General features: G+C 41.1%; 1 protein-coding gene across 1 annotated transcript in view; it reads right to left on the reverse strand.

Annotated features, from left to right (window-relative positions):
• Positions 1-2,566: 2,566 nt before the first annotated feature.
• LOC145355833 (SEC14-like protein 2) overlaps positions 2,567-13,028 on the reverse strand; it is a 67,170-nt gene continuing 56,708 nt past the window's right edge. The window contains exon 12 of the mRNA XM_080208245.1: positions 2,567-6,621. Within this exon, the coding sequence (XP_080064371.1) occupies positions 6,473-6,621 (149 nt within the window). The 3' untranslated portion in view covers positions 2,567-6,472. The remainder of the gene's footprint in view (positions 6,622-13,028) is intronic.

Here is a 13,028-nt window from a genome sequence, read left to right on the forward strand (position 1 = left end):
GCTTTAGGCCCTCATCAGCTTTAGCTGGTTAAATCACAGGCCCTTCCATTTATCCTGCAGTACCGTGCCTAAGACTGGGGTGGTTACAACATCCCAGCACACATTTAACGGCCTTGATAAATACTCAGTAGCCACACTAATGGCTAGTTAACTTCCACAATGAGAGAAATATACTGAACATCCTGCTACTGCAGCCAAACCCCTTCTAAATAACCTTCATCCTACTGTCTTATCACATTGTCAAGTATTGGCAAGCTCTGTATGCAAAGCGTTGTCAGCCCTCCCTGCACCTCCAGAGAGAGGCTTTAATTCCTTCAAAACCTTGAAAATGAAAAATCACCGTCTTAGTTACATCATACAAACCAGTCTCCCATCCATTGGCTCTGTCTACACTTCCCGCTGCCTCAGCAAAGCAGCCAGCTTAATTAAGGACCTCATGCACCCAGACATTCTCCCTTCCACCTTCTTCCAAAGGGAAAGATGCAAAAGTCTGAGATCACGTACCAACTGACTCAAGAACAGCTTCTCCTGCCATCAGACTTTTGAATGGATGTACCTCACATTAAGTTGATCTTTCTCTGCACCCTAGCTATGACTGTAACACTACATTCTGCACTTTCTCCTTTCCTTCTCAATGAATGGTATGCTGTCTGTATAGCATGCAAGAAACAATACTTTTCACTGTATGTTAATACATGTGACAATAATAAATCAAATCATGTTTATTTCTTTTCCCTTTGCTTGCACACCATCCCTGGTTGAGAGGGTAGTTTGGAGGTTTACTCCGAGCCCCTTGCCAGCTCTACTCCCGGCTTGCTGTGGAGTGGGTAACAGTGGCTTGGGATCAGAGATCACGCCATTTTCCCCCAATCCTCTTTCCTTTCTTGCAGGAGAGCGCTTGGTCTCCTGTAATGGTACGAATGAACTGGAGAACGTATCAGGTGAAAAATCACACATTCCACCTCGTGTTCTATTATTTTCTCCCCTCTTGTTTTCCCTATGTGTAACCATTCCAAATATGTTTCATCCAGGTAAACATTGCCAGTTCAGCTGACACTACTTATGTAAGGTGGGTGTTTAAATGAGCAATCTTAGTAACAAAAGGCAGCAGAGAATGGCTTGTGATTTGAATAATGCTTGTCACCAAAAGAAAACTCAGTAAATCAATGACGAAGTGGTGTGGCATGGCAGGCAGCACTGCAGCCTTGCAGTGCTAGGGACCCAGGTTCAATTCTGGCCTTGGGAATCTATCTGTGTGGAGTCTGCACATTCTCCCCGTATCTGTGTGGGTTTTACATAAGAACATAAGAACATAAGAAATAGGAGCAGGAGTAGGCCATCTGGCCCCTCGAGCCTGCCCCGCCATTCAATAAGATCATGGCTGATCTGTCGTGGCTCAGTTCCACTTTCCCGCCCTCTCCCCATAACCCCCAATCCCCTCTCCTATCAAAAACCCATCAACCCGCCTCTTAAAAATATTTAGCGAGGCAGCCTCCACCACTTCAACGGGCAGAGAATTCCAGATATTCACCACCCTTTGTGAGAAACACAGCTCACAGTTAAACAATTTAGTCAAGTCAAGTTCTGAAGGAGCAAGATTTTATTTGACGTTCTTGCAAGACCGGGTGTCTAGCGAAATAGGCACACCTCACATAGATTTACAGCACATTTTATACCTTTTTTACAAGCATTGTGATGGCTTTGCAATGTGATGTTCTCTCCTAATTGGTGGTCCCTGTCCCATCTATGTGTTGACATTCTCCTATTGGCTCGAGGTGCCCTAAGTTCCTATCCCATCTAACAATGTCTCCTGTTATCACAAGAGTGCATTAGCAAACTCATCCATCTTATCCAATACTGTTACATGTCCAGTTCAGATTGGCAGTAATCAATCCTTTGCCAACTTAATCACTGCTGTCCCGACTATCTCAGTGACCCCTTCCCCCTTTTATGCTTAGTTGTATAAACAACACATCTTGCAGACCATTTGCTTTTTATAACGTGGGCCTCTTACATTCCTGCAGGATGTGGTGTATGCTTCACTGCACATCACATCTCTGATGTTATCTCTACATTACAGGCAGTCTTTTTATTATCCCTAATTATTGCTGTGTTAGCAGCATCGAACCCTATGTCCTATGTTTGTGACTAAACTCACAGTTGTTTCCATAAAGTGGGTTATCAATATGCCTAACTATATCCAATCTATTTAAATTCAAGCTATTTCTCTATGCTCTACAAATATATGTGTTAACAACATCTTTACCTATTGCTCACACCTTTGAGTGAAGAAGTTCCTCCTCAACTCCGTTCTCCGTTTTCCTCCAGGTGTCCCGTTTTCTCCCACAGTCCAAAAGGTGTGTAAGTTAGGTGGGTTGACCATGCTAAATTGCCCATAGTCTCCCAAAATGTATAGGTTAGGTGGATTTGCCATGGTAAATGCAAGGGGTTACAGGGATAGAACAGACGGGAGGTCTTGGGTAAAATGTAACTGGTATGGACCCAATGGGCCAAACGGCTTCTTTCTGCAGTTTGGGATTCTATGAAAATGCCCTGAGACGACTGGTTCAGCTTGAAACACACAAATCATTTTATTGTTTCCCACAAAATACACAACTGATTTTGCATCACATCTATCTCTCACAAGAATTACAAATCCAAAATTATTTGGAAAGAAGACATTTCAGTACTTTTTATTAAATTAAGCTTTTACAGACCAGTGATACCAAGGCCCCAGCAAGGAGCTGCGCTCACAGGGAGTGTGAGGCAGAGATAGAGCAATATCATTGTAGCCATTACTGTCCAGTCTATGTTCTTTGTATGTTTCACTCCCCACTGGGGGTGAAGGGTCACAATCACCCATACAATACATATTTCAGAAGTTAACAAACACAGTACCACCAGAAATGCAGGAAAATGCATTTCTTAATCATCCTTATGGTAAAATGGAACTCTGTAAAATTGACATACAATTCTCTGTAGCAGCGGAAGAGTTCATCCCATTTCCCATGTGTTACACAGAATATAAAAAAGATCGCCTCAAAAGCCTTTAAAACGGATTAGTGATGTATTGACCATAATCAAAATATTTCAGCCATGTTTTGGGGTGTTTTGTAATCATTTGTGAGACATGGGCATTGCTGGATGGGCAGCATTTATTGCCCGTCCCTCATTGTCCTTGGAGGACAACTGAGAGTCAACCACATTACTGTGGCTCTGAAGTCGCATGTAGGCCAGACCAGGTAAGGATGGAAGACTTCCTTCGCTAAAGGACATTAGTGAACCAGATGGAGTTTTCTGACAATCAACAATGGTTTCATAGTCATCAGTAGAGTCCTAATTCCAGGTTTTTTTTATTGAATTCAAATTCCACCACCTGCCATGGTGGGATTCGAGCCCAGGTCATGAGAGAATTAGCAGACTTTCTGGATTAGTAGTCTAACAATAACACCACTTGGTCATCACCTTCCCTAAATGGAATTATTGCCCAGTTGAAATATATTCTGGATATAAAATTGTTTGTTCTTTTTGTCTCATTGCATATTGATTTCTGAATAAATAAATAAAGCTCTGTGTAGTCTAGCAATCAATAATTCCCAGCTAATTGCTGTAGGAATTGTACAAGGCACTGCACCAATTAAGTGACTTTTTGGAGCTACTGAATTGCACACTGCATCTGACAGCATGTTGTACTGATTCTCCACAGCTCAGGAGAATTTTAACTCTTACACCACCAAAAAAATACTTCCACCTCCATCAGATGCTCCAAAAAAACTTCAAAAAAAAGTCCAAAGTGCAGGAGGGCTGGTGAAATCAACTTTTCCTGGGTGTTGGAAGATTAAAGTTTGCAGGAAAAGCTGGGTGAGGAAAGAATCTATGTTTAAGTTACTCAGCTCAAAAAAGAAATGAATAAAGTTCAATGTATGATGATCAGTCTAAAAGCCAAAATGATTATGCTATTTGGAAGCATTACAAAGAAAATTGAATAATTTCCTATTCAACGCAGAATACAAAAATAATGTTGAAAGGTTTGTTGGATCAGATCTCCTCTGGTGAAGAGATAGGGATGATGTGGAGGTGCCGGCATTGGATTGGGGTAAACACAGTAAGAAGTCTCACAACACCAGGTTAAAGTCCAACAGGTTTATTTACAGGTCTAAAAGATAGGGGTCAGTTAGTTGGGCTGAATGGCCTTTTCAGTTCTTATCTCCTTATTTTGTTAATCAGATGTAAAATTTACTCTGATTGTGTTATTTCTTTATAAACAGCTGACACCACAGATTGAAAACCCTTCTGTGGCTGCCACACTGAGATACTCACATTCATTATGGAAACCAGCAGTTCAGAAATTCTAGGTTTTAGATAATAATCAACTTAGGTTCATTCCAATTTTGTCTTTGTAAATGGCAAGGAGAAAAATATGAGACTTGCAGAAAACTTGGGAAAAAGACATCTTCACTCCCTCATACAACTTTCAGACATAGAATGACAACAGTGTGACTTACATGAACAATTACAGATAATATGATCCAGCACACATTTATAAACAACACATGTAAAAAGCTCAATAAAAGGCCAGAATACAAACTCAGATTTCTGGAACTTTAATGAACCACTCTTGCTATGTGTGATTTTACATAAACCAAGGCTACATTACTTTGAATGATTTCCTAATGCTTATTACTTACTGATATTCATGGGGTCAAACAAGAGGTGGGTTTACATTTTCCCTCAAAACCAAACCTGATTTTAAAAATATTTCTTCCCTGGATAATGAACATCCATTTGTGTATTAAATAATATCAGTCCAGACACACAAACATCACAGGTATTTATTACATTCAGCAGCAGATTTTGCAATTAAATAAAGTCTAAAATTAATGGCACTTCACACAGCAGTTATACCAGAATGAAAGCAATTGCGAGTAATGAAACCCTGCCAATTGTGTGCAATGTGTCAGAGTTCTGACTGGGCTCAAGCTACACCAAAGCTGCAGCACCTCTTTTCCAATAGTACATTCATTAATTTAAACTCAGTTTCATAAATTAAAAATTCAACAGGAGTAAACTTTTGGTTCAAGTGTAATCACCATTAAAGAAATGGCATATCCCATCCAGGCATGAAGATATTATAAATGTTAAAGCTATATATTTTTTAAATGAGGTGAATACAAAAGCTGTTTAAATGGCTGCAGCATTCCATTTGATTATTGGCATTTGAGAACTGCAGACTGTAGAGTCTGCAGCCAATACCTGATTAAATAAGGACCAAAGCCTACCGACAATGGGGTTTGCAGACAAACGGTCTTCATGTTTCACCAAGGACATTAATGGGTGTTAGACCAATGTGAATTGTATCCCATCAAGCTTTCATTGTATTGTGAACCAAACGCAAAGGTGGAAAATGAATGAGCATTCTTCTCAGGAGAAAGCATGAATCATTGTTGTCTTGCTCAGCCTGCGTGTATCATACATGATTTATCACAATTTATAAGCAGAAACTGTGGGGTTGCAGATTCAAAGACTGTACATTGGATCCTATCTATTGAGGCACTGGCTGCAGTTCATTGACATACTGTGGGTATAATAATGGATTCAAACTGCAGTCCAGACTCAAGACAAGAACCTGAAGATTTTCAAGAACCAGGATAATTCATGTTCAAATGAATTTTGCAAATTGCAATTGGCTCAGCTCCTGCAATCAGTGTCTTTACTTAATGTTATCAGTTTTAAGAGTGTGTCAGATAAATTGAAACAGGGCAGCTATAATTATTCTTAAAATCGGAATGTCATAGAAGACATGAAAATAGATTTCAACATGGGAAAATAAACTGCATTTTCTCTTATTAATTCAGAATTGGAACTAAGTGCAATAGTACTTCTACTCAAAGTAATTAGAAGTCCATAAACATCAATTGGATACAATCAGCTGTAGTCTGTCGTCAATTAAAGTGACATATCGTATGATCCATTTAACTTGACTTAAGGTAACGCGCATCACTCTTTAATAAAGTATTTGATTCTTCTTAAGCCTGATGATACACCACAGATGTGGCCTTCAGTGCAATGCTACTATGTCCATAGCCAAATACATCAATATGTACGTAATGTAAGATCAATGTAGTTTTTTTTGTATCAACAAAAAAATTCAATGCTGAATATTAGATGAGAAAGTCTTATTTAAAAAGGCTCTGTGTGTATGTGTGTCCCATTCCCTCCATTTATGGTAAAAAGCGGCATGCTTAATAGGCACTCTGTTTATCCCAATTTAATGGGATAATGATAATCCATGGATTACTCAACAGGGTCCCACATTGGACAAAATGCACACACCACAGGTAAGCTCTGCTGTGTCTACAATATAGCCAGTCATTAACACATGCCATTGCATTCAGTGCTCACACTTCACAGAACTTGAAATCACCTCATTGCAAAGTTGCCTTACAGATTCACATCTCTGCTCACGATATTGTTATATTTTACTGATGTCCACTTCTCTCATCTTGTTCCCAAGATCATCCATCTGTGCTTCTGATCCCTTGTCTGGCAACAGCACTTCCACTGAGTAGCTAACTTTCTTGGAATGAATGATGCTGTAGGTGTTGTCAAATCTTAGAACATCTGGGGAAAATAAAACCAACATGACAATTGCAAACACACTTCAAAACCAGATCTCCAGGCTAAAGTCTGTGAACTGATAAAGATAAATTTGTGTGTCCTTGCACAGCTCTGTACAGGTGGACCTATTGCTTAGTACCACAAATGAAACAGTAGAAAAAAGCAGCAATTGGAAGTGGTATATTCATGATGATAAATGATGGTCTAAGAAATTGTAACAGTACATTTACATTGGTAGATAATGTTGACAGTCATACAGTTTGTGTCAATAGCTGTGTTTGGAGGGGATGGATCTTGGAGGAGCATTCATATTGGGCTCAGCTAATTCTCTCTGCCAAGTCACTGTTGATTTATTTCAATAAGGAGGTAAGTGTGCACATTAGTGTGCTTGCCTGATGGCAGTGGGCCAGAACTCCGTACCAAAGCTAGTGATCAACAAATACTCAATATAGCACTGAAAGTCTGGGGAAAATTAGCTGTATTTTAGATGGCTTCAACTTCAAAGTCTAACACAATGTTCTTGCATGCCATTGTAATGTAAAGGTGCTTGGCAGAGCAAGGGTTAATGTGGGACTGGAGACCAGAACCAGCTGTGGGGTATGATATATAGAGTCACCTGGTAATAGACTCAGACAGAACACTCTGGAAGCAGTCTGCATGGAGCAGCACCATGCATGACAATGTCTGGAATCAGTAAATAGTTAAAATTAACAATAAATGTTTCATGTTTAAGCACAAGTCTCAAGATCTTAGCATTGAGACACCAGAATTGAACCCATAATGCAGCATGGTGCTCAGCAATGACAAAATAACACAACATGGCTGGTAGTGTTGATTACTTCTAAAAGATATCGAGGACAACTCTCCCAGCCCACTGTGCTGCAATAGCACGCCAGAAATCGGTGAGAAGCTGATTTTTATATTTAAATCAGAATTTGCATCCATTAATACGCCCAGGACTCTAGTATTTCTCCCCGCACCCCCTCCCCACCCCCGGTTAGGAGTGGTTCATTCCAGCGGGGTTTACTACTGCTCCCCACAAGCCAGGGAACATGTGGTCTGATGCCGCTGGAATGAAAGGAGTCCTCCAAGTGGTCAGGGGCAAGGGAGGGTGTCCACTGGGCAGTGCCAACCTGGCAGTGCCAGCCTGGCCCCCTGGCAAGCCAAGGGGCACACTGGCACTGCCCACCAGGCATTGGACAGTGCCAAAGGGACAAGGCCAGAGGGGCATGGTCTATTGGAGGGCAATCGGTGGGGGTGTGAGGTCTGACTGCCACTCTGCATTCGGGATCACTGGCAGAGGGAGGGAGGACAACGATCAGGGCTCTCCCAGTAACGTGATGGAAGGGGTTTTGAACCGTGCTATCAAACAGTACCTGCTCAGCGACGCCCAGTTTGGATTCTGCATGGATCACTCAGCTCCTGACTTCATTACAGCCTTAGTTAAACATGGACAAGAGAGCTGAATACCAGAGGCAAGGTGAGAGTGACTGTCCTTAACATCAAGGCTGCATCCGACCAAGTGCAGCATCACGGAATCAATGGGTATCAGGGGGCAAACTCTCCAGTGGTTGGAGTCATATCCAGTGCATAGGAAGATGGTTGTGGTTGTGGGGGAGTCTGTTATCTCAACTCCAGGACATGTCTGCAGGAGTCCCTCAGAGTAGAGTCCTAGACCCAACCATCTTCAGCTGCTTCAATAATGACCTTCCCTCGTCACAAGGTCAGAAGTGGGGATGTTTGCCGATGATTGCGCAATGTTCAGCGCCATTCGCCACTCCTCAGATACTGAAGCAATCCATGTTCAAATGCAAAAACATTTGGACAATATCCAGGTTTGGGCTGACAAGTGGCAAATAACATTCGTGCCACACAAATGCCAGGCAATGACCATCACCAATAAGAGACATTCTAACCACCGTCCCTTGATATTCAGTGGTGTCACCATCATTGAATCCCCCACTGTCAACATCCTTGGGGTTACCATTGATTAGAAACTCAACTGGACTCATCACATAAACACAGTGGCTACAACAGCAGGTCAGAGGCTAGGAACACTGCAGCAAGTAACTCATCTCTTGACATAGCAAAGCCTGTCCACCACCTCTACAAGGCACAAGTCAGAAATGTGATGGTATACTCTGGGTGCAGCTTCAGCAACACTCAAGAAGCTGACACCATCCAGGACAAAGCAGCCCATTTGACTGGCACCACTCTCATAAACATTCAATCCCTCCACTACTGACGCTCAGTAGCAGCAGTGTGCACTATCTACAAGATGCACTGCAGCAATTCACCAAAGATCCTTAGACAGCACCTTCCAAACCAACAACCACTTCCATCTATAAAGGACAAGGCAGCAGATAAATGGGAACACCACAATCTGTAGTACCCCTCCAAGCCACTCAACATCCTGACTTGGAAATATATCACCATTCCTTCACAGTCACTGGGTCAAAATCCTGGAATTCCCTCTCTAACGGCATTGTGGGTCAACCTACAGCAGGTGGACTGCAGTGATTCAAGAAGGCAGCTCACCACCACCTTCTCAAGAGCAAGTAGGTTTGGGCAGTAAATGCTGGCCAGCCAGGGACACCCATGTCCCACAAATGAATAAAAAAACAACATCCAAGATTTTTAAAAAGCAACCATAAATACACAATGGTTTAAATAACTTAACCATGAGTCTGAGCAAGCAACGTGCAACTGACACCAGTTGAAACTCGTGTTCAGATGCTAAAAGTAAAGGTTGGTGCAATGGTAACGTTACATCCCTAGATGTCACTAGAATATACTTTGTATATCTATTTACAAATTTTTGAACATTGGACTCAGGAATTCATATGTGAAAAATCTCAGATAACAGTGATGACACTGATGTATTCTCTCAAAACAAGTTTCTGCTTTTATTCTCATTCTTGGTCAGCTTGTTATTAGATACGTTTCACTGAAAAGAATGACAGAGAAACAAGCAGGAATGGCACAAATTGCTTCAATAGTAGTAGTATTCTTCTAAATTTGCATTCTATGTTTCTTTCTTTGTTTTGTACATGTGATAAGAAAAATTGCATATTGATGTTGCTGTTTATTAATTATGAGTGCAGATAGATAGTAACTCACCAAAGCCTCTATGGCAGCACCTTCTAAACTTTCAACCTCTGCTAGCCAGAGGGACAAGAGCAGTAGATACAAGAGAACATCTGTAAGTTCCCCTCCAAGTCACACACCATCCGGTCTTGGAATTATAACACCGTTCCCTCACTATCGCTGAGTCAAAATCCTGGAATGCCCTCCCAAATAGCACTGTGGTTGTAACCATGCCAAATGGACTGCAGGAGGTTCAAGAGGTAACTCACCACCACCTTCTCAAGGGCAATTAAGGATGGGCAATGAATGCTGGCCTAGCCAGTGATGCCCAAATCCCATAACAGAAAGAAATTAGAAAGGTCAAATCATGAAGAAAGGCCAACAGCATTTAAAGTTTATTTATTAGTCACAAGTAAGGCTTACATTAACGCTGCAATGAAGTCACTGTGGAATTCCCCTAGTCACCACACTCCGGAACCTGGTCGGGTCAATGCACCTAAACAGCATGTCTTTCAGTCTGTAGGAGGAAACTCATGCAGACACGGGGAGAACATGCAAACTCCATACAGACAGTCACCCAAGTCAGGAATCAAACCCGGATCCCTTGCGCTGTGAGGCAGCAGTGCTAACTGCGTCACTGTGCTGCCCAATATTTGGGTTTTATAAAAATGTGCATAAAATGCAGAAGGGTGTGATGATAAATTTACATAAGGTATTGTTTTGGTCACAGTTGCAACACTGAGAGCAACTTTGAGTGCCCTGTTATAGAGAAGACAACACGCAGCTTAGATTCAGCTGGATAGTGTCAGGGACTGGAAACTGTCAGAAGACACTTGAGATGCTGGGACTATTTCCACTGGTGAAGAGAAGGCCAATAGGAGTTTTAGTTGGGTCTTTTAAATTAATAGAACAGAATGAATACAGCGTTGGAGTCTATTCAGTCTGCTACAACTCACCGAATCCCACTCTCCTACCTTTTCCCTTTGGCCCTGCAATTTCTTTGAGTTTTGATTGGATATCCTTTAGTTGGGTCATCAGTGTTTAGAGGTCATCAGTTTAGAATTTACCAAACACCAAGATATTTATAGGTGAGGAAGGCAACATTACAAGTGGACTCTGAAGCAAAAGAGAAATATCTGATTTTGATGCAGAAACTCCGATGATCTGCTCCATTGTCAGAAGTGCAGTGAAGTCTTCAGCAGTCAGTCTGGCTCAGAATTGACCCAGTCCCAAATCCTGGGGGTGGGATCACTTGCATAAAAGTGTGGGTGCCCATGCCATTTACAGCACATCCTAGATTTTTCATAAATGTAATAAACTACCTTGTTACCTTCCAGAAAAGCTAATTCCCTCTTTTATTGGGAACTCCTCACATTCTCCTTTGAAGAACTGAAGTGACTCCTTCTTCATCTTATGTCTCAGTATTGTGTTCTGGTGAGCAGTAGCATCAAATGTAACTATTTTGTCTTCAGATTACGTATGCATTCCCACTCAGTTTATTCAAAATGAACAATCTAACCCAATCCTTTCTTCATTTTAAAAATAGCAACAACTTGGAGCAATTTTAACATATTAAAGTGACCGATGGCATTTTGCAGAAACATTATAAATCACATAAGGCGATTTTAATGCAGTTGATCTAATGATTGATTGAAAACTTCTGTCTCATTTCCTTTATTTTTACAGATGCACCATAGAAAGCATCATTTCTGGTTTTATCACAGCTGGGTATAGCTCCTGCTCTGACCAAGACTGCAAGAAAACTACAAAGGGTTGTGAACACAACCCAATCCATCATGAAAACCAGCCTCTTATCCACCGACTCTGTCTACACTTCCCGCTGCCTTGGAAAAGCAATCAGTGTAATCAAGAACCCGACACACCCCGGACATTCTCTCTTCCACCTGCTTCCATCAGGAGAAAGATATAAAAGCCTGAGAACATGTACCAATTGACTCCAAGTACCTTCTTCCTGTTGTCATCAGATTTTTTGACTGAACCTACCTTATATTAGGTTGATCTTTCTCTACACCCTAACTATGACTGTGACTGTGACATTATATTCTGTACCCTCTCCTTTCCTTCTCCCCTATGTACTTTATGAATGATATACTTTGTCTGTATAATGCACAAGAAACAATAATTTTCACTATATCCCAATACATTTGACAATAATAAATCAAATCAAAATCAAATTAAACCTGTAGTTATTCAAATAAGTGACACTACTTCAAGTAGTTTATCCCCATAATGAAAGAGCTCCAAGGCAGGGTATCACCCGGTTAGGCTTTCTCCAGAGCCTTGATATCCTTCACCACTTGGCAGAGTTTCGCAGTTGGCTTACTACCTTTCTATCCTTCACTATACACAGAGATGAAAACAGAACACAATGGCTCTAATTGTGGGTGTGCCAGAGTCTTGGACAATCTAAGTATCATCTGAATTTTGCATAACGATGTTAGCAGTACACCACAAGGTCCTGTTTGCTATCAACTCACACACTGGTGCGCAACTATTAACCTCAATACTGCGGCCTTTTCTCTATTATCTTTTGAGCATTCTTAATGCTTACATTATCAGATTTTCCTTTTTCTTTTCCTGAGAATGGAACTTTTTACACATATTGAATTGCTGTTTGAGATAAACTTCCTTATTGATGCTGCCATATTCTCTACTGCAGTTCTGGTTACTAAATAAAATATGAGCAAAGGACACCACCTTTGTGCATGTCACCCCATTACACATATTCCACAGAATGTCCCAGGAGGATGCTTGTTGATATAATGTTAAGAAGAAAATCAGAGTGTGACAGCACAACTTGACTGTTGTGAATGCTTTATTTCCTTGGTTACTGCAAGCTGGTAGACCTTTGTTAAGAAATACACACACGTGAAGTACTTTATAGTACAAGGTGTTTGCAAGTAAATTTAGTGTTATGGCTGAATTAAACAAGGTTACCATAGTCACTGTTGTGGCTGGCCAGCAATCTCTATTGGACAACATTGTTCTGATTTGATCACAGACCCAATCTCTCTAATCTATCCTCTTAAGTTATAGTTTTTATGCTTAGAATCATTCTTGCGAATCTCCTCTCCACTCTTTCTTCACATCCTTCTGGTGCACAGAGCTGGACACTACTACAGATGAGACCTAACCAGCACATCATACAAGTCCAATGTGACCTCCTTACTTTTGCACTCAATTCCTCTATTAATAAAACCTAGGATATCAGATGCTTTATTAACTGCTCTCTCATCATGCCCTGCCGCCTTCAATGGCTTATGCACATACACACTGAGTTCCCACTGTTCCTACACCTCCTT

Source organism: Carcharhinus amblyrhynchos, chromosome 20, assembly GCF_965287045.1.
Source record: "Carcharhinus amblyrhynchos chromosome 20, sCarAmb.v2.hapA, whole genome shotgun sequence".
NCBI classification, from domain to species: domain Eukaryota; kingdom Metazoa; phylum Chordata; class Chondrichthyes; order Carcharhiniformes; family Carcharhinidae; genus Carcharhinus; species Carcharhinus amblyrhynchos.